We start from the raw sequence: 18,305 nt of genomic DNA, 5'->3' as shown, positions 1-18,305 counted from the left end.
CACTCAAACCCCATTAGCTAAACAAGACTGCCCCCTCCCGCCCAGACGCTTGTCAAAACAGGGTTGGGTTAGTGAGTCGGCGACATCGAAATTCCCATAACTGCCTGCCTCCATCCTCGCTGGGTGAGGCCGACCACAAATTAGGCACTGTGCAGCAGTACTCCAGCGGTCCACTGCAACAATCCAGAGGCATGACCGACGCAGGGTAGAGGTAGGTGTACAAAGGGGTGCCACAATGCATTGAGACTAACAGATGCCTACAGGAGCTACAGGCGTTCACAATCATAAGAGCTAGAAATGATTTTCCAAATATATGTACAGCTATTTTAATACTTTTCTCAGCAGGACAGGATAGCAGGTCACTTGAAAGGTGGGTGCATGGGTTTGTCACCTGATGGTTGCTAGTTCAAGTCTCTTGAGGGGCCCTTCTATTAGAACTTTTCAGAAGATTCTGTACTTTGTTTTATTGCTCTGTATAATCTGGAAAGAGTTGATAACCGTACCTCAACCCCAACTGCCCTAGAAGCTCTCGGTTGCTAAACCTGTTGGAATACAAATTCCTAAATTGTGGACAAAATCTGCGTAATATAATTTGCTCTCTTGAGAAGTTTATTTGCAGGAATTTAAGTTCAGAAACGGGAGAGAATCGCGACAGGAACGTGTTCTTGTGCCCGGTTAGAGCAAAACCTCTTCCACAATAGACTGAACCAGGTCAAGGGTGTTGGTGCAGAAAAGGGTTCGAGTTAGGATATGAGTTAGGGTTACAGTTAGGTAGGGAAACAAACGAGGACCTTTTAAACGCAGTAAAGTGTCTGGAGCCCAATAAAAAAAATAAATAAATAAAAGCACAAATACATCCAGGGTGTATAAGTTACGCAGGAGGATGAAGAAAAACCGCAAGGTGGGCGTGTCTCGCGCCCGGGCCCCGCAGCCGCCTTCTCGTGACAGCTTGCAGTCGTGACGGGACCCCCACGAGACCCCCCAGGGACGTTTCACTAACCTGCCGGTGTCTGCGAAGGAAGCGCCTTCAATCTGCTGCTCACAGGGCGGGGGGTCCGATTATTGGTGTCTGCGGGGGCGGGGGGGAGTAGAGGCCAAAGCCGTTTAAGAAAGCGCGTGAATGGGGACAATGGGGCTGTGAACACGGAACAGTTTTGCGTCCCGGTATCATTTCAGTAAACGGTTCTCTGCCATTACTGCTCATTCAATACATGGTCATTAGATACTTAGGGGCTCGAGGACGGAGAGCAACACGCAGCGCTCCCTCGCCACGCATTCATCCCCAAAACGAAATTACAATTCACATATTTGGTTGAGAAAAAAAAAAAAAAATCTCTTAAACGCAAAAGCCTCGGATTACAGCTGTACATCATATTGCGTAAAAAAAAAAAAAAAAAAATTAGAAAGGTGAGCGACGGCAGCCGGTCTAACTAGATCCTACCGCGGCTTTATTAAAGTGCATATTTGGAAATTCGGAGCGAGATCACGCTTTCCGTGAGACGTGTTGGGATAAAAGAAACATTTAAATACGTTTAATATCTTTTAAACGTCCGAGTCAGGCACTTCAATATTTATGGGGAAAAAAAAAATGTGTCTGAAAAGAAAAAGATAAAATACCCCATCCACAGATGATTCGAGCTCAGCGTCTGCGCCGTGGAGTGTGTTCCCCAACACTTGATACACTACCGCCAGAACCACACAAACAAAGGCTGGAGATCGCAGCGCTATAAGAAATGTGTCGGGTTTTAACTAAGTGGAGACTTAAGGGCGCCTGGGAGGAAGGATCCCGCCCCGCCCCGCCCCCCCCTCACATAATAACCCCATTATAAGCTTCATCAATGATGTAATGAAAGCAAACAGTGTGAAAATTGCCTGTAAACAGTTGGATCTGGGTCTCCTAATGAATTCAGTGTCTCTTTTAATCAAAGTGAGGAGAAGGGGAGGGTCCGCGGAAGGAGGAGGAGGAGGAGGAGGTGGTGGGGGTGTCCAGCCAGTCATCACCCAAAAAAGCTCCGTCAGCCAATGAAAGAGCGCCGCCGGGGACGCACGTGGACGGGGCACCTTTAAAACATAGCTCTTGAGTGTAGCACAACTTCATTTTTTACCGATACGCGCCCACCCCCACCCCCCCCTCCTCCACAGATGATCGTTAGTTAGCTGATGTCTGTGTTTAACCCGCCGTTCCGCCGTCGCTCTGCCGCGTTCATCTCGGCTCCCAGCGCTCGCCGCTCCGGCTCTGCGTCCCCGGGTGGAGCTCAGAGATGCCCTCCTCTTCACAGACCTTCTCAGACCATTCGCATCTCCTCACACCTTCAGTGAGCACCGAGGCGCCGCAAACTGCTTTTGATGCGATCGATCGTCGCGTCAAGTGAGACTTCCCCTCCTCGCAGCCTCGCGATCGCGCGGGGGATCGATCAGAGCCTCTCTCCGTGGTGCTGAAAGTGACCCGCTGGCCGGATTGCGCGCGGGGCCCCTTCTCTTTTTTTCTTCATTACCATGTAATATTTGTGAGTGGGAATGAATCGTATTTACGCTTTAAAAATTAACCAGCCGAACCCCACTTGCGAATATGTCTCAGAGCCCTACTGACTCATAAATAGAAAAACTGTAAAAGTGCTTCTGCATGGATTGAGTAAGTTTAATGATTTGGAGGTTTCTCTTTTTTGTAAGTTAAAGAGGAAGAATCATCAGAAAGAAGAGTCTGGCGAAAGCGGATGAATTTCTTACTTGCTCTTGGATTTCTCGAACTGGAGAGTTGAGATTGAGCTTCGCCTTGGCGCTCGCGCTCCCAGCAGAAGTTGAGCCGAGGACCGATGAGCGTGTGGTGAAGGGCGAGCAGGAACGTGTGCGCGCGCCATGGAGACCTCCGCCAACGGGTCCAGCTTTGGGATCGACTCCTTGCTTTCTCACAGGCCCGGAAGTCCAGTCGCCTCGAAAGGGGACAGTCTGATGGCGGAATGCAGGTCTCCACTGGAGTTCAGCCCCCGGTCCGACATGGAGAGCGCGTGCTCCTCGCCCCCATCGCCGCGGCGGGAGTGCGTGGAAGAGGCGGCCCAGAGACAAGGTCCGGCCCTGGGGCTCCAGGCCCATCTACAGCACGGGCCCATGTCCGGCGGGTCGCAGCCACGGACCGTAACGTCGTCCTTCCTGATCAGGGACATCCTGGCGGACTGCAAGCCCCTGGCCGCCTGCGCTCCCTACTCGAGCAACGGGCAGCCCACGCAGGACGGAGGGCGGCTGGCCTCCAAAATAGCGGAGGACTTCATGGAGAAAATCCACAGCAACTCGTCCTCGGACAGTGAATACAAAGGTAACACTTTATGTGTCCGTTTGAGAAAGGAAAAGTTTACTGGAGGAGATGCTTCGCAGTTGACTCGTTTCCATTTACATTATTGGGTTTTTTTTTTTTTTTCAAATGTGAATAATGAACAAAAATGTAAAGATTTTGCAGAGCGCTCTTTAATTATTGACTTACAAATTAAACCGAAAAAGGGGGTCCTAAAAATAAGAAGCTGTTTGTATTCAGCATGGATCATTAAGATTTTAATACGACTGAACGGAAAATATTATAAATTAATAACTCATTAAAAAAATGGATAAAATGTTTTTGACTTTAAGATGATGGTTTGCCTGCATAGTTTATTAGACCAGACCGATTTTTCGTGAGATATGAAGTCCATTTCCGAAGATAAACGCATCTGTAATTATTAAGGACCATTATTTATTGCCTCTCGCACCAAACTGTATTCGAAATTCTCTGATTCGAAAGACAGACCAGGATTTAAAATTATAATAGTCTATTTTTTTATTAAATTCATATAATTTAAATTAATAATAATAATACCTTTAACACGACCTATTTGTACACGCGTATCTCATCTTGCCGTTGTCACAATTGTGAAGGACATCGATTATTATTATTATTATTGTTATATTTGCAACACCAGCTCTCTGCAGTGACGTAGTAAAGACAGTAGCTCGTTTGATTTTCTTGTCCAGAAACAAAAAAAAGAAAAAAGAAAAAAATACTCCCCACGAGAAAGAAAATATCACAAGGACTTGTCTGCAATGTTAAAAAAAAAAAAAAAAAAAAAACTCGCAGACATGTCACTTTTCATGACACTTCAATGGGGGGAAAGTGAAACACTTCTCACTATGAAAACATTTAAACGGAGAACAAATAAGGCGGAAAAAAAAAAATTATTTCAAAATGATAACTGGGGAAGTTAAACACCTCCGAGCACTTGCGACTAACACAGCTCAATGTATAGGTGCAATAACATGTGCAAACGCGAAAAATTGTCACTATTATTATTCGCATACAATAATTACAGCACATTTGCATAACACAAGAAATGTTGATAACAACAATAAATTATGGGAAAAGGCAGAAATTTCCTTAATGTATTTTACATACGCTTATCCGTTTGCACATATTTTAACCTGTTTTGGGGAAATAGAAATAATGTCATTTATATTGCACTCGTGCACTGTATGCCGCTCGATGGCTCGCAGTTTAAAGCCCTCATATCATCTGAATCTGTACTGCGATGTTCAGAAGGACAATGACATAATAATGCGAGAATATCCAGTGTGTGTGTTTACAGAGGCAGAGGTAGGAGTTTATGATCCTGGGGTTTTTGGTGCGTTAGGTGTCACCAGATGTCAGTCCAGCTGCAAATCCCCTTGTTAGGTACGAGCACCTCTTTGATTTCACCCTGTTCTCCCTTTCAATACTGCGGGATTTGTGCAATTTGTCCCTCCGCTGATCAGATTTGAAACGCAGAGGGGCCGTGGGGCTCCTCCGCGCGTGGGGCTTCTCCAGCCCCCGTGGAAGGGCTTTCATCCCTCGTGGCTTAATTAAGAGGATTATTGTGGTCTTTGAAAAGACGACTCAACTATTCAACTGGCAAGTCACCGTGTTCTGGGGGACAGAGTAAAGACAGACAGAGGGTGTGTGTGTGTGTGTGTGTGTGTGGGGGGGGGGGGGGGGGGTTATCACATATAACAAAAAACATTATCCAAGCAGCATATTACTCAACATGTTCCCGCTATATCAAAGAGAAAGGAAACGCGCAAAAGGCAAAAAATGTATTTTTCCATTTTTCACAATTGTTTTACTTTACTAATCACAGCCGTCAAGAGAAAGCGATTAAAAAAAAAAAAAAGCACTTTATGGCCCCGTAAATGTAATCTTGATCGTCTTCCTGAGACAATTGCAAATTCTTACACGCGCGGTTCAACTGGTAATTTCGGGAAATGTAACCGGTTTGACGATAATTCTTTAGGTGCAGTTTTTTCTTTCTTTCTCGGGAGGTGGGGGTCCTTTTTGTCTCACTGCGTCCCTCCCTCACTCGGCTGTCCGCTTCCAGTGAAGGAAGAAGGCGACAGGGAGATCTCGAGCAGCAGGGACAGTCCCCAGGTGCGGCTCAAGAAGCCCCGCAAGGCGCGCACGGCCTTCACGGACCACCAGCTCGCGCAGCTCGAGCGCAGCTTCGAGCGCCAGAAGTACCTGAGCGTGCAGGACCGCATGGAGCTCGCGGCCTCGCTGAACCTGAGCGACACGCAGGTCAAGACCTGGTACCAGAACAGGAGGTGAGCGCGCCGACCCGCGTGCGTGTCTCTGCGTGAGCGTGGCTCTGCAGTCCTCGCCGGTGCGCCGATGCTCGTGTCATATTAGCCTCATTCATTGTTCTTTAATCGCAGTTTCGTGGACGCACGAGCCTGCGATCTGCAGTCAAGAACTTTCTTTTCGCAAAGAAGTGACAGTAACGGGGTGGGGGGTGGGGGATTACACAGAAGAGCCCGCACCATTCGAGAGCATTTATTTCTTTCAGAGTGAACACTTTAAAATATCAACTCTCTCAGTGTGAAATATAAAATGATGATGACCCAGTGTAAGTAGCGTATGTAGCAGTGTAAGTCACCGTGGTGAATAAGGTGTGTGGGCTCACCTTATAACACTACATAGAGTTCGTTGGAAGTCGCTTTGGAGAAAAGTGTGTGCTAAATAAAAAGATGTAAATGTAAATGTTAACGCGTTCCGTTCCAAATCACGCCATTAAAAAGAGGAAGGAAGAAAGGCTAAATAAAGAGCATTAAGGACGTGTGGACAGTGAGGACAAGAGCGGTTTCTCTCTTCCTGACTTGGGGCCACGCTGGCTCTGTGCGTTTGTCAGAAACCACCCTGAATGAGACATTAAAGCCATGTCAAAGTCTGTTATGCAAATTTGTGAAGACATAAAAAAGTGACACCAGCTTCCTTTTTTGATTACACCTATTTAGGCTGAATACGAGCCTAAATTTAATAAAACATAACTAAATAGAAGCTAAATAGTACTGAACCATCAAGGACAAAAATAACAGTTTAACAACAATTCCAGAGAAAACAGCTTTATTATTATTATTATTATTATTATTATTATTATCGCTGCTTCATATTTCAAACAGTTAGACGTATCGAAACAGGCCCAACTAATACAGATTCCCAGAAAAAAAATGCACTTGTAAAACTGACACACTGACAAACGCGAACGCAAAGTTTGCAAATTAATAGTCGCTGCTGAAATGTACGCGCCGCGGGAGCGCAGTGCGCGTGTCGGTCCGAACCGTCCCGCGGCGACTCGCGCGCGTCGCTCGTGCCCTTTTGCGCGTCTCACTCAGCGGTGATAGAAACGCATCGGTTCAGCAAGACAAGGGGAAGAGTGATGGCAAATGGAGAGGGGATAATGGAGAAAAACGCGCGCGCACACCCACACACACACACACACACACACACACGGTCAACAGCTGCTAGATGGACAGGGGCGCGGTGCTGGCTGGGGGCGGGGGGAGCTCCGAGGGGTCCTGACATTATGTATTAATCATGCGTGAAACCGAGAAACAAATGCAAAACCCACGTGCAAAATCAAACTCGAGCAAAGGTTCGAAGTTGAGCGGGAACCCACGTGTCCCTCGCGCGGAGGGTCACCGCGCGGAACACATCTTAACGTTCAGCAAAATAAAGGAAATTAAAAAAAAAAAAAAAAATCAAATTCGGCTTCCGATGAACAAACTGCAATTTCGGCTGCTACAAAATCACTTGTTTATGTGTGAGAGCGGAGAGATTCATTCAGCAAAACGGCATGAAATAAATATAAAAGCACTACACATTTCGCCATGAATAATAAATTATTGCATGCCATATGAATAATTCAGCCACCTTCCTATAATTACACAATTATTACAAATATAAATTATTTACCTAAAGAATGGCTTCCTCGCTGTCTGGGACAATATGACACGGTGGGGTAACACTTGTTATGAATACAGCGCTGAGCAATGCATACTTTTTATGAAATAAACATGCGCTCCAACGATAGCAGAGAAACAAAAGGCTCTTCAGCAAAAAAACAAACAAACAAAAAAAAAAAAGCCACAAGAGCCTCTTTGGTCACGATTACCGTGTTTTTCGCGCTCAGTTTGCTCACCTGCATCAGTCTGTGCTGGACAAGCCAGGGCTTACTTTTCTGTCCTTGGGTTCGGCCAGTAAATATCTCGCACTGTTTAATATTATATACCCAATAATAAACTACGCGTCTAAATAATGGCGCGCTGAAGGTGTAGATGGTGTGTGTGTGCAGGAGTGTGTAAACACACCCCACGATCCTTTTGTCTTTGCTCTTCCCCGAACCAGTCCAGGACCCCTCCGACACATTTCACGATGCACGCGCTCGTCTTGCTGGAACAATCGCGACGTTTTACATTGACGTTTAAATTACAACGCAATCCGGTGACGCGCATTTCGACGCACAAATTTCGCATTTATTAATTAAAAGCCTTTGGTCGCTTGTGTCCTTAAGGAGTTTCACAGGGGCAGTAAGGTGTTGGAGTGGTCGGAAATGCTGTCTTGCAATTCGAAGGTGCTGGGTTCGAAACTCAATCGCTACAAAACTCGTGGTGCCTTGATCGAGGCGCGTAGCCGGAATGGCTAAAACTGTAAGAATATCCCGCTGTATACGTGGGTAAATCACTGTGAAGACGGTAACCTAACAAAGTTAGGGCTCCTTGGACAAAGCAAAGGCATCGGGCAATTATGATTAATAATAATAATAATAATAATAATAATAATAATAATAGTGCAGTACCAGTACCCAGAGTGAGGGCCTTTTGCTCAGGAATACCCCACTGTGACACGCTGTTTCCTACCCCCCAGGACCAAGTGGAAGCGGCAGACGGCGGTGGGACTCGAACTCTTAGCCGAGGCTGGGAACTATTCGGCCCTGCAGAGGATGTTTCCGTCGCCCTACTTCTACCCCCAAAGCCTGGTGTCGAACCTGGACCCCAGTGCGGCGCTCTACCTGTACCGGGGCCCCTCGGCTCCGCCACCCGCCCTCCAGCGCCCCCTCGTCCCGCGGATCCTCCTGCACAGCCTGCAGGGGGGCAGCGAGCCTCCGCCGCCACCGCCGCCCCTGCCCGCGATCCCCGCGGTGATTCCACGGGGGACACAGCCACGGTGAGCGGGAGCCACGGGACTGCAGAGCGGGAGCTCTCCGCACCTCCGAACTGCGCAGAACTGTGCAGAACAGACAGAACCAGAAAGAGAGAGAGAGAGAGAGAGAGAGAGAAAGAGAAAAAAGGACTGAGAACCTGTCTCACCTCACAGCTCTAGCGTTTTATGTTAATTATTTATTTTTAAAATTATTTATTGAATTAGTACTATGATTATTATTATTATGGTTATTATTTCTCCACCAAGGAAACCCGCTGTATCCACCAGGCACTTCTCCTCTTCGTTTCATTGGGACAACAGGAATGTTGCTGACGGCAAAAACTGGAAAACATTAAAAACTCTGAAAGGATCAGCGGGATTTACAGGACAAAAATAGCACTTTATTCACTTTATTATCTTTATCGAAGCTACTTATAAACAATGGCTCATATTAAAACATAACTAAAACATACGACGGGGATGCTGACAACAAAAGTATTATTATTATTATTATTATTATTATTATTATTGAATAATAACAACAACAATAATAACCATAATCAGTAAAGATGACAAATGTATTGTTCGTTTAATTTATTTACACAAATAACACGCAAAATTTAAAGTTTAATTACGAAACGCAAAGGTATTGATTTTATTTTGCAGGCTATAATATGAAATATGAAAGAAACCAGTCAGTACCACGGACCCCCGGATCAATTTATCATATTTATGCTCTAGAAATTGTCGCCATAGTCCACGTTTTATTTTCAAAGCAGTATTGATAAATGTTGACATTTTTTTCCTACAAAACACGACTAAACTTGCTGAGGTGTAAATAAGAGTATTTTTACAAAATTAAAATTAACTTTTGTTTTACTGATTTTTTTTTTAAATCTGCACATCCCTCATAAAATACTGTGCAGTGGAAAAATGGCAGTTCCGTTCAAACACACTTCTTACAGAAAAAAAAATGCCGTCGATTCACATTTCATTGCAGTATGTCACTTTTTTATATAAGACCTGACATTCATCTCCACGGATTAAAAATAACATAATGTAAAAAAAATAGGATCGATTCACGAGTGTGCGTAAATACTCTAAATTATGGGAGCATTTCGAAATAGAACACAAGGAAAATAATTTTAGGATAAAAGTTAAGGTAGCACATCTTTCAGGACATGTCTTCATATTTAAAAGTTTTATTGTTACTGTTTTATCCTTATTAATAACACGATGATACTAAACAATAACGATACATACTTAATGTTATTTTCAATTTAACACAGTTATGCCTGTTTTATGTGCTACATTTATATTTAATTCCCCTGATCCTGAAGGTCGCAGTTATAGAAGCGAACAACGAGGTTTAATCCCAAAAAAACTTTGTATTGTGTTGATGAGATACTAGAAAAGGCTGAATGATCAATGAATTATCATCGATCGCTTGTGATGATCAATCGACAAACAGAGTGAGGAGCCAGTTCATTTGGCCCATTTGGACTTCCGTGCTTTTTTGAAAAATAATTTTGTTTTTTTTTTGAAAGATAAAAAATATGTATTTACAGAAACGCTGCGCAGATCGATCTAAGATGATTTTATTTTCTTTTATCGGAAATTGAAAATCCGTGGAAGATCATTGTAACTCTCTTTGGTGGAAGTGTACATTGCCAATATGACCTTGTCGCGCGGCTCTTGTTGTGAAGTGGTTCTCGTGATGCCCCCCACCCCACACCCTCACCCCCCGCAGTGTTGGCAAAATGAACCTTTTTATTCCAGGGTGTTCAACAGAGACCGAAAATATGGGGGAGTTTTGGTGTGAGAATTCATACATTTTTTTTAATGTACAAATAAAGTTCGTACAATAAATGACAGACTGGGCTTCAGTTTAATTAATTTTAATGTACACATAACGGGGAAAACCTTACTAAAAACATTTTCTGCTTTTATGGTTAGGCGTGAAATTTGGCGGGAAAAAAGGCAAGAATTAACGGCATTATTTGATACCATCAACAGACAACGGGGTACAAACTAGAAGCACGGAAAGGGTCAGTTCAGCTCATCTTTCACGTTGTGAACATAGCTAACACCGAAACACTGATTTTCTTTCTCTAAAATATTGAAATCAATTTATTTCACGAAAACAAGAACTCGCACATGTTTGCAGCATTTTTCGTATTTGTTTTGATTTCAATCTGCTTACATGACAAATATCTGTATTTAACGTTCAGCTCCATTAAATGCAGCCCGAACCGAGTTCTCAAGGGGTTCATGGAGCAACACTCGCCAGTGTTGTATGCTAGCGTAGTGTGACACAGCGATTCTGACACTCGGACCTCTGTTTTGTAAGAATAACTGTTCACTCTTTGCGTGGAAAGTCACCCAGTGGGGATGCGCGTGTGAAATCATTGCTGTTTATACTGGCACCGAAAACTTCCCTCTCGGTTGATTTTACACTCTCGGTGTTGATTCAACGCAGAGTTCCAGAGCGAACTCCTCCGCCTCTGCCGAGCGAACTGAAATCCCGCGGATGATGACCTGTTTGTAACGCCTCGAACGCTTGCAGTTTATTATAAGAGTTGCTTTCGTGTCATGCTATGTTAATTAAAAAAAAAAAAAAAATCACCCGCCCATTTCCCCTCCAAAAAATGCTTATTTCCTCAGCACACGGCGAACTGAGCTAAAATGTAAAGTGTTTCGTTCGGTTTTTAGTGAAATGTCAGATTTCCCTCCCCCCCCACCTAAGAATCCAGCTACATTTTTCCCGTTTTCATCTATTCATTCAGGTGGGTTCCTGCAGTTAGTGACGAGAACATCACACTTTCAGATGAAGGCTCCATGGAACAGGTGGTGATTTTGGGATATGAACCCCAACAGGACGAGGCTAATTAGATTCAGGCAGGAGCCAAAAAGCGAGGAAACCTCTCCGTTCCCAGGTGGCTCCGCTTTTCGCAGCCCGCCACCGTGGAGTTTGTTTTAACCTGGACCGAGTGTCCTGTCCGTGTCCTCCAAATCACGGCTAAAAAGGAGTTAAATAACGGCAGGAATCGATCAGCCTCCTTATTGAACCAAGTCGCTCAAGCAGAGGGAATAAACGATCATTAAAGCAAAATTAAAGGTAAAATATATATAATAAACAGTCACACAGTTATTCATTTATCAGATTTACATCCCAATTTAAGTAATATGCAGATTATTATGTTGCTGTCAAATGCTGCGGCACTTCAGATATTTGCACTTGAGGAATTTAACTCGCAGGAATTATTGTTATGATGTATAAAACATTTTTAACAGAGTCATGTGAAAATACAAGCCTTCGCCAGACGATTGTTGTTGTCAGCACTGGGTTGCTATACACTACAGGTGCGTGTATAATTAGAAAGGCGACGCGGATTATATAGTCAAATATTAAGAAGCACTTGGTGTTATGAAAGTAATTACGCAAATGCATTCGTGGTATCCAACATATTAATCAGACCAGGGCTCGTAAGAATCAATTTCAGACGAAAATAAATGTTGGGGTAATTTTGAACGACTCTGCTGAACATCTTCCTTAGTCGCAGCGATGTTTGATTAGAGAGTGGATTTAATTTGTCAAACCAAAAAAAAAAAGTTAATAAGAGATTCTGCACGAAGGCGTAGAATGAGGCCCGCAGGTGTGTGCAAGGGGCCAGGAGACGGGGCAATTCGACAGACGTGACGCTTTTCGTTCCCTTTTTAGTCCTTTTGACACGGAGGAGGTTGGGAAGCTCGACTTCATTTTACGTTCAGGTGAGTTATTATTCAAATATGACTTGATCATATTCAGAATAAGTCCGTCCGCGAACCGCAGCAGATAGTGTGGCTCTACATTTGAACGCACTTAACCAATATGACATTGAGTGACCCCTCCCCCTCGTACCTGGTCACTGTGCTCAAAGTGTCATTTTATAGATGAGTTTTTTGTAAATAACAACAACAGGGATGTTAAAAAAAAAATATCTGGTGAAAAGGAACTAGTGCTGATCCAATAGGGAACAGGGCATGTTGGGTCAGATCTTGGGTTTGGAGAGGAACCTGCCTGACGGGTTATTTTCTTTGCCCTTGCACTGGGTTAATTAAACGAAGTAAATTAATTTAAAAAAAGAAGAGCACAAACAATGCTACTTTGATTTGAGCTCTGGGAAATGACCCAGCACATAATGGAAAAAAAAAAAAAAAACACTTAGTGATCATGAGTTAAAACAAAGCGAGTGGCCTGGAACCACGCAGCACGTCCAGTTGGTCAAGCACCAGGTTTCTTTTAACACAGTATTAATTAGTTTTTTTCATTGTCCTTCTTTAAGTTGCCCCACATTATTCTGTTTCGCCACCGACTGTTGTTTGTTTCCACTTCTTTTCCTTGACAGTGTTGGTTGTGAGGTCGATGCCAAACAGCTCCAACAGCTGGTGACCGGGCAAAGCTCAGTGTCTGCTGGATGAGCCTGGAGGACAGCTGGTCAGCGGCTCGGAGCAGGACCCCCCCCCCCCCCCCAAACCCCACACACACAGCCCCCCCCCCCACCCACCCATCCTGACTTTAAACCAGTCGAGACGGAGTTTGGGGACTCAGATAGTGCCGGAGAAAGGGATTCTAACGATTAGACAAAAGACTTTAATAGCTTTTAATTGAAAGTCGATAATGGCGATGATTCCCCCCCCCCGACCCCCCTCCGACCCCCCGCAGGACCCCGCAAAGCGCATCTCTGGGGTACAGAGCCACGGCTCCTGGCAACGCAGCATCACCCTGCCAACTCCTCGACAGTGACTGCAATACTTCGAATAAACACACAGCCAAACCGGGCGGCAATATTTACACTACATCCCCTTTTAATATTGAAATATATAGCATAATCTTATTTTAATAACGCGAAATGAATACAACCCAAAGCGCGCGATGTGCTTTAATAAAAAAAAAAAAATAAAGTAAAATTTAAAAAAAAAAAAAAAAAAACGCACGTTGAAGGAGGGCAGAAACTGGAAGAGCCCTCTGCAGCGGAAATATATTATAAAGGGGAATGTTTCATTTAAATTTTACAAAACCATCTTTCTCGCATGCACGCATAAAGAAATGAAAAGAGGCGAGATTAGAAGTTAGAAGGCGGTGTGATAGCGACCAGTGTCCGGTTCAAATGAAGGCGATGACCCCCCGGTATTAAGGGAGAAAAGGGGATATTCTTGCAAAGTGCGCAGCTGAGCTGGTGGCGTGAAAAGCCGCGCCGTTTTTGCATGAGAAAAGACGGCGCTAAATCCCCCGGCTCTACGCGCGGATTGTCCCCGGCTTAGGGTTAATGAAGTGCGGATAGAGTCTCTGTGAGCTCCCGGCAAACAACAACACAGCGCCGAGAGGATCAGTGACTCTCATTAATCTCATTGACTGAGAATAAAACTAAACAAAACAGCCTTCAAATCAAATTAGGAGTCAATCAAAGCGCAATTTGCATTGTTGCGCGGGGCTGCCGGGAAACTGGAAAAGGGACAAGAAAACGACGCGTTTTCATCTCGCGTTTCAATTAGAAAGATTAACAGTAGCCTGTGTTTTCGGGAACAACGCAAATCTATATTTAAACAGAAATGCGCATATTTTTTTTTAAAATATATTCGTATTTCTCTTTATGACTTGAGCTGTTTTCTAAGCGGATCCGGGCCTTGAATTTGAAAGAAGCGCAGTGGGTCGCGCATGAAAATCGCGTCGCTCGTGATATTCGTTGGTACCGGATCTTCACGACTTGTCGGTTTTCTCGAAATGCGGACCCAGGTCCAGGTGGTCAGCTGTGGCCTTCCGCGCGCACGAGCGCGCGCGCGTGTGTGTATGAGCGATCGCAGCGCGCGCCACCACCCAGTGATCGCGCACGGGAACTCCTCACCCGGTGGCAGAATTTCACTCTACGTCTACGATCATATTACGATTATAATGCATTTTTAATCAAAACATTTATTATTATGTGCACTATTGTCGATGCACTTCTATCTGTGCCACGTTCACGGTGTTATAATCTGGCCATTAGGCTCATAAGACGAAACGTCATAGGCGGTTTTATGCTTTACGCAGGCAGTCAATCCCGCAATAACCTTGTGTGTGTGACTGCACTGCGCGTTCTTCTTTATAATGCCTAACACACACACACACGGACATACACACGCATAGCTAGGCACCCAGCAGAGAGGGGAAGCTGAATTCACCTTCAAGAGGTGTGATGTGAACTTTAAATGTAGGCCTTCTGCACCCTTCTTTACAATAATGCAAAGTGCAGTAAAGCACCTCAATGTTACTGCCAAGACTGGAGCTTTCTGTCCCACCCCCACTCCCACGGTGTTGTGACTTCCCGACACCGTGCAACACCAACCTGTGATTCCACCGCACAGCGCAGCGGATGTAAAAACGTGTGTAAATAGGAGTATGGAAGGGGTGCACTTGTATATGCAGGAACGCGCAGGTCAAACAAGTGACGGCAGTTCCCATAACACCGCTGACACTGAAGCGCCCCGGAGAAAAGCGAGTAACGGGTCCGACTGCCATTGACAAGTGTATGATAAGTGCTTCTAAGCTGGTACCATACCATAGAGGCACAGAACACAGAACCCATATTTCAGCAAAACGTGGAAAATATGGTGCAGATGAAGATGAACCAAATGCTTCAATTACACATTTAAATCATAGTTTTCTACAGGAGCAATTGGCATTATACACACACACATTTATATACAATTGCAATCACTGCTTCCCCGAGCAGGGTGGAGTGATCCACAGCCTATCTTGGAAGAAGCATCGGGTGTAAGGATATATATATATATCCTGGACAGGAGATTTATTATATATGTGTGTGTGTATGTATATATATATATGTATATACACACACAGATGTATATGTCTGTCTTTATGGAACAAGTCTCCACATCCTGTGCATATAGGTTACACACACACCCAACAGTTTGGACTTTCTAAACTTTTAATATACAGACACAATCCCACGATGTTTCTTTTCCTTTTGTACTGGCACCGCATGAGCTTTTGGAAATTTGATCCTTTTTCGACGATCATCGAGAAGTTAATTCGTGTGACAGCTGATCCGCTGTTCGGTAGCACGCATTACCCGGAGCTCTCGAGCACTTTTTGGCCTGTGCTGAAGTCCTACTGAAAACCAAGTCGAAAAGTCAGATGACAAATTCCACTTCTGCGTAAAAAAGAACGAAAAGGCTTTTTATGAAAGCATTTATGCACATAGTACATAGTGCCGAACCCAAGTGTGATGGAACAGTACTGTGATGCTATAGGCCTCTCTAGGCACCTGTGATGGGGACTGACCTCCGCGCCACCCTCACAGTTCTCAGTCGCCTGGTGCCCATCCCCCGCCACTGAAGACCCCCTAATTCTTCTTCCGCCCGCAAGCACCACCGCCGTGTCCATTTGTATACGGGTGCACGATGGTGTATTACTGCCAGTAACTCAAACATTGCTTCCAGGAGAGTGCTTAGCTCCTAAAGAAAAACAGCAGAACAGAAATAAATAAAGAAGTGAAGATGGAGACTGCCGACTGTCCCTTCGGATATATTTTGTAAATATAAAGCTATAGTGGTGTACAGGTGCGAGGCAGAAATAACAGACTCTGCAGCGGGGAGTGCACCCTGGTAACCAGAACCACAGCCAAAGAACCGGTGCTAAGAGAAGGGTGTGTTCCAGCGATGGTGTGGAGACGAGAAAAGGGCCGAGGAGATGGAAGCGGGAGCCTGAGGGAGAATCACGGTCAACTCTGGGTCAGATCTGACCTTCGCTGCAGCCCGTCCCCCCTCCCCTCCCAGCCTGGGATAAGAGCATGTCAACCGCAGCAGGGGACCATGTAAACCAGAGTGAGTAAGAAGGTGAGGAGATTATCTAATCAATAACTCCTGGTGTAAGGAAGGGTGGGTGTGTGGGGGGGGGGGGTCCATCGGTAGGTTTGACTACACCCAGACCCCCACCCTCCCACCTCTCCCTGGAGAGGCCCCTGAGCGCACACTGATTCGCACAAGAGGACACCTGGAACACATGGTGTTTTGCACGAGGACCTGATACTGGGAAGCTCCCTGGCTGGAAGTGCTGAGTGAGGTAAAACCTCCCCCTGCTGCGTGAAGGCGCCACCTGTTGGCCAGTCATTATTTGCACCAGACGGGACTGATGCAAGATGACAACTGAAGAGCTTCATAGTGAGGGGATGTCTCCGTCAGTTTCCAGTACAGCGGTAATTTATCATGTCACCTTTCTCGATGGGGAATAAATCTTTCGGCCTCGCTGAGGTCTGAGAAAACACGGAGCAGCCCAGACTCTGCCACAGTTAAAGTCCTTCAATTCATTCAGACTCCTCAACTCCTCACACACCTCAGGGTCCTTTTTATATCCGTCCCCACTATGTGGTCCTCAGCAAGCCATGCCTATTCTCTTTACATTTTATAGAATGCTGCTCATTTGATCTAAACCCGGTTTCGAACCTGCGGTTAACACATAAAATTCAAACAGTTTTTACAGGAAGGCTTAAAATCTTCCATGCACTGATAATTCATGCACCACACATTATATGTGTTTAACATGGAATTTTGATAGAATTTTTAATGCAATTTTTTGATTATTCTTATATGATTCTTAATGTTCTTACTGTACTAAATGTCCACAGATAAGACGTGCTGTGAAAAAGGGAAATTGTTACAGTTCACCTTTGAATCATATGAATATTACATAAAAGCTGTCTGTCATTGCACCTTAGAACAGAAGACAATGTTAATTGATTTAGAAAGTTATTTTGTAAGACAAAACACTGACTCTTTGACAGAGTCACTGATGGACCCATTCCTTCATAAGGTAATGCGTTTGCAAGGAGTTATTACAACACTTCGATGTGCTGAATACATCCTTCAGGTGCTTTACAAGCTGTGGTCAGTTTCTCCTGCAACTGAGCTGTGGATGGAATTCAGAAAAAAGTAAAAAGAAAAAAAAGGAAAAAAAAGAAAACACAGTGAGGCACATTCAAAGACAGCCCTCTGGGCCCGGGTTCGCCATGGAGACCCACAAGGGAGTAAGGTCAGCTCAGAACAAAAGGCGAGGAAATCATATAAATAAACAATGAGGTATGGTTTGCATGTATTTTTAACGCTCTTCTGTGTGAAGTCTGGCAGGAATATGGAATGTGCGCTGGAAAAGGACACGCCGCACCGTTTTCAACTGCGCTATTCAGCCCCGTGTAATTCAGGGTAGAGGAGAGCGAACTAACGGCTTCTTATTTGGGCAGCCGAGTCCTTAGGTGTCTCGGAGGTGGTGACACTGCAAGCGTGCGTGAACTCAGATGCAAGACCACATGGAATGACTGTGCTCTAAGAACAGAGATCACTTAGGCCACCTTCCTTTTCTCAGTAAGAATCTTAAAACTCTGACACTGAGTTATTAAAATATTTTTATACCATACTCATATTTTAAAGAATAAAAAGCAGAAAACCCGAAGAAATATATTCACTAAAATTATGCATTTAAGGCTTAGGGAACGGGGAAGAGGTCCAGCACATGCGATCTGGAGCAATGTCTCATATTGTTGGGTCACAACAGTTAGTCTGCAGTGAAGGTCATGATGACCTTTCCTGTTCCAAGTGTGGACCACAAATAGGGCCCATGACCAGTGTTTACCACTAGTGATTTCTGACAAACCCTAAGAAACGCGTCTATTGTTCCACTTACCGGGCTACATCTACAGGCCGTTTCTTTAGGGTTCTGTACCAGCTTTGCCTTAAAAGTGCAAATGCCACAAAGGGGCAGCTGATGCATGCTATACCAGGCTGAAGAGATGCAGCAGGT

The 18,305-nt window shown here is 44.7% G+C and overlaps 1 protein-coding gene across 1 annotated transcript; it reads left to right on the top strand.

Annotated features, from left to right (window-relative positions):
* Positions 1–2,116: 2,116 nt before the first annotated feature.
* Positions 2,117–10,506, top strand: LOC108922590 (barH-like 1 homeobox protein). Its single transcript, XM_029253224.1, has 3 exons — positions 2,117–3,310; positions 5,373–5,595; positions 8,195–10,506. Exons 1-3 carry the CDS (start codon positions 2,857–2,859, stop codon positions 8,496–8,498), a joined length of 981 nt encoding a protein of 326 aa, XP_029109057.1. The 5' UTR covers positions 2,117–2,856; the 3' UTR covers positions 8,499–10,506.
* The last annotated feature ends 7,799 nt before the right edge of the window (positions 10,507–18,305 follow it).

The sequence above is a fragment of the Scleropages formosus genome, chromosome 6 (assembly GCF_900964775.1).
Source record: "Scleropages formosus chromosome 6, fSclFor1.1, whole genome shotgun sequence".
In the NCBI taxonomy this organism is placed as follows: domain Eukaryota; kingdom Metazoa; phylum Chordata; class Actinopteri; order Osteoglossiformes; family Osteoglossidae; genus Scleropages; species Scleropages formosus.
The sequence above is the reverse complement of the archived record's forward strand: the minus strand, read 5'-3'. Positions and strand labels throughout refer to the sequence as shown.

What these genes read in the sequence shown, in the direction of transcription:
- LOC108922590 (XM_029253224.1), top strand. Translation starts at nt 2,857, where the DNA reads ATGGAGACCTCCGCCAACGGGTCCAGCTTTGGGATCGACTCCTTGCTT. An exon ending in CTCGGACAGTGAATACAAAG is followed by an intron (nt 3,311 to 5,372) that starts GTAACACTTTAT and finishes GTCCGCTTCCAG; the next exon opens with TGAAGGAAGAAGGCGACAGG. An exon ending in ACCTGGTACCAGAACAGGAG is followed by an intron (nt 5,596 to 8,194) that starts GTGAGCGCGCCG and finishes CCTACCCCCCAG; the next exon opens with GACCAAGTGGAAGCGGCAGA.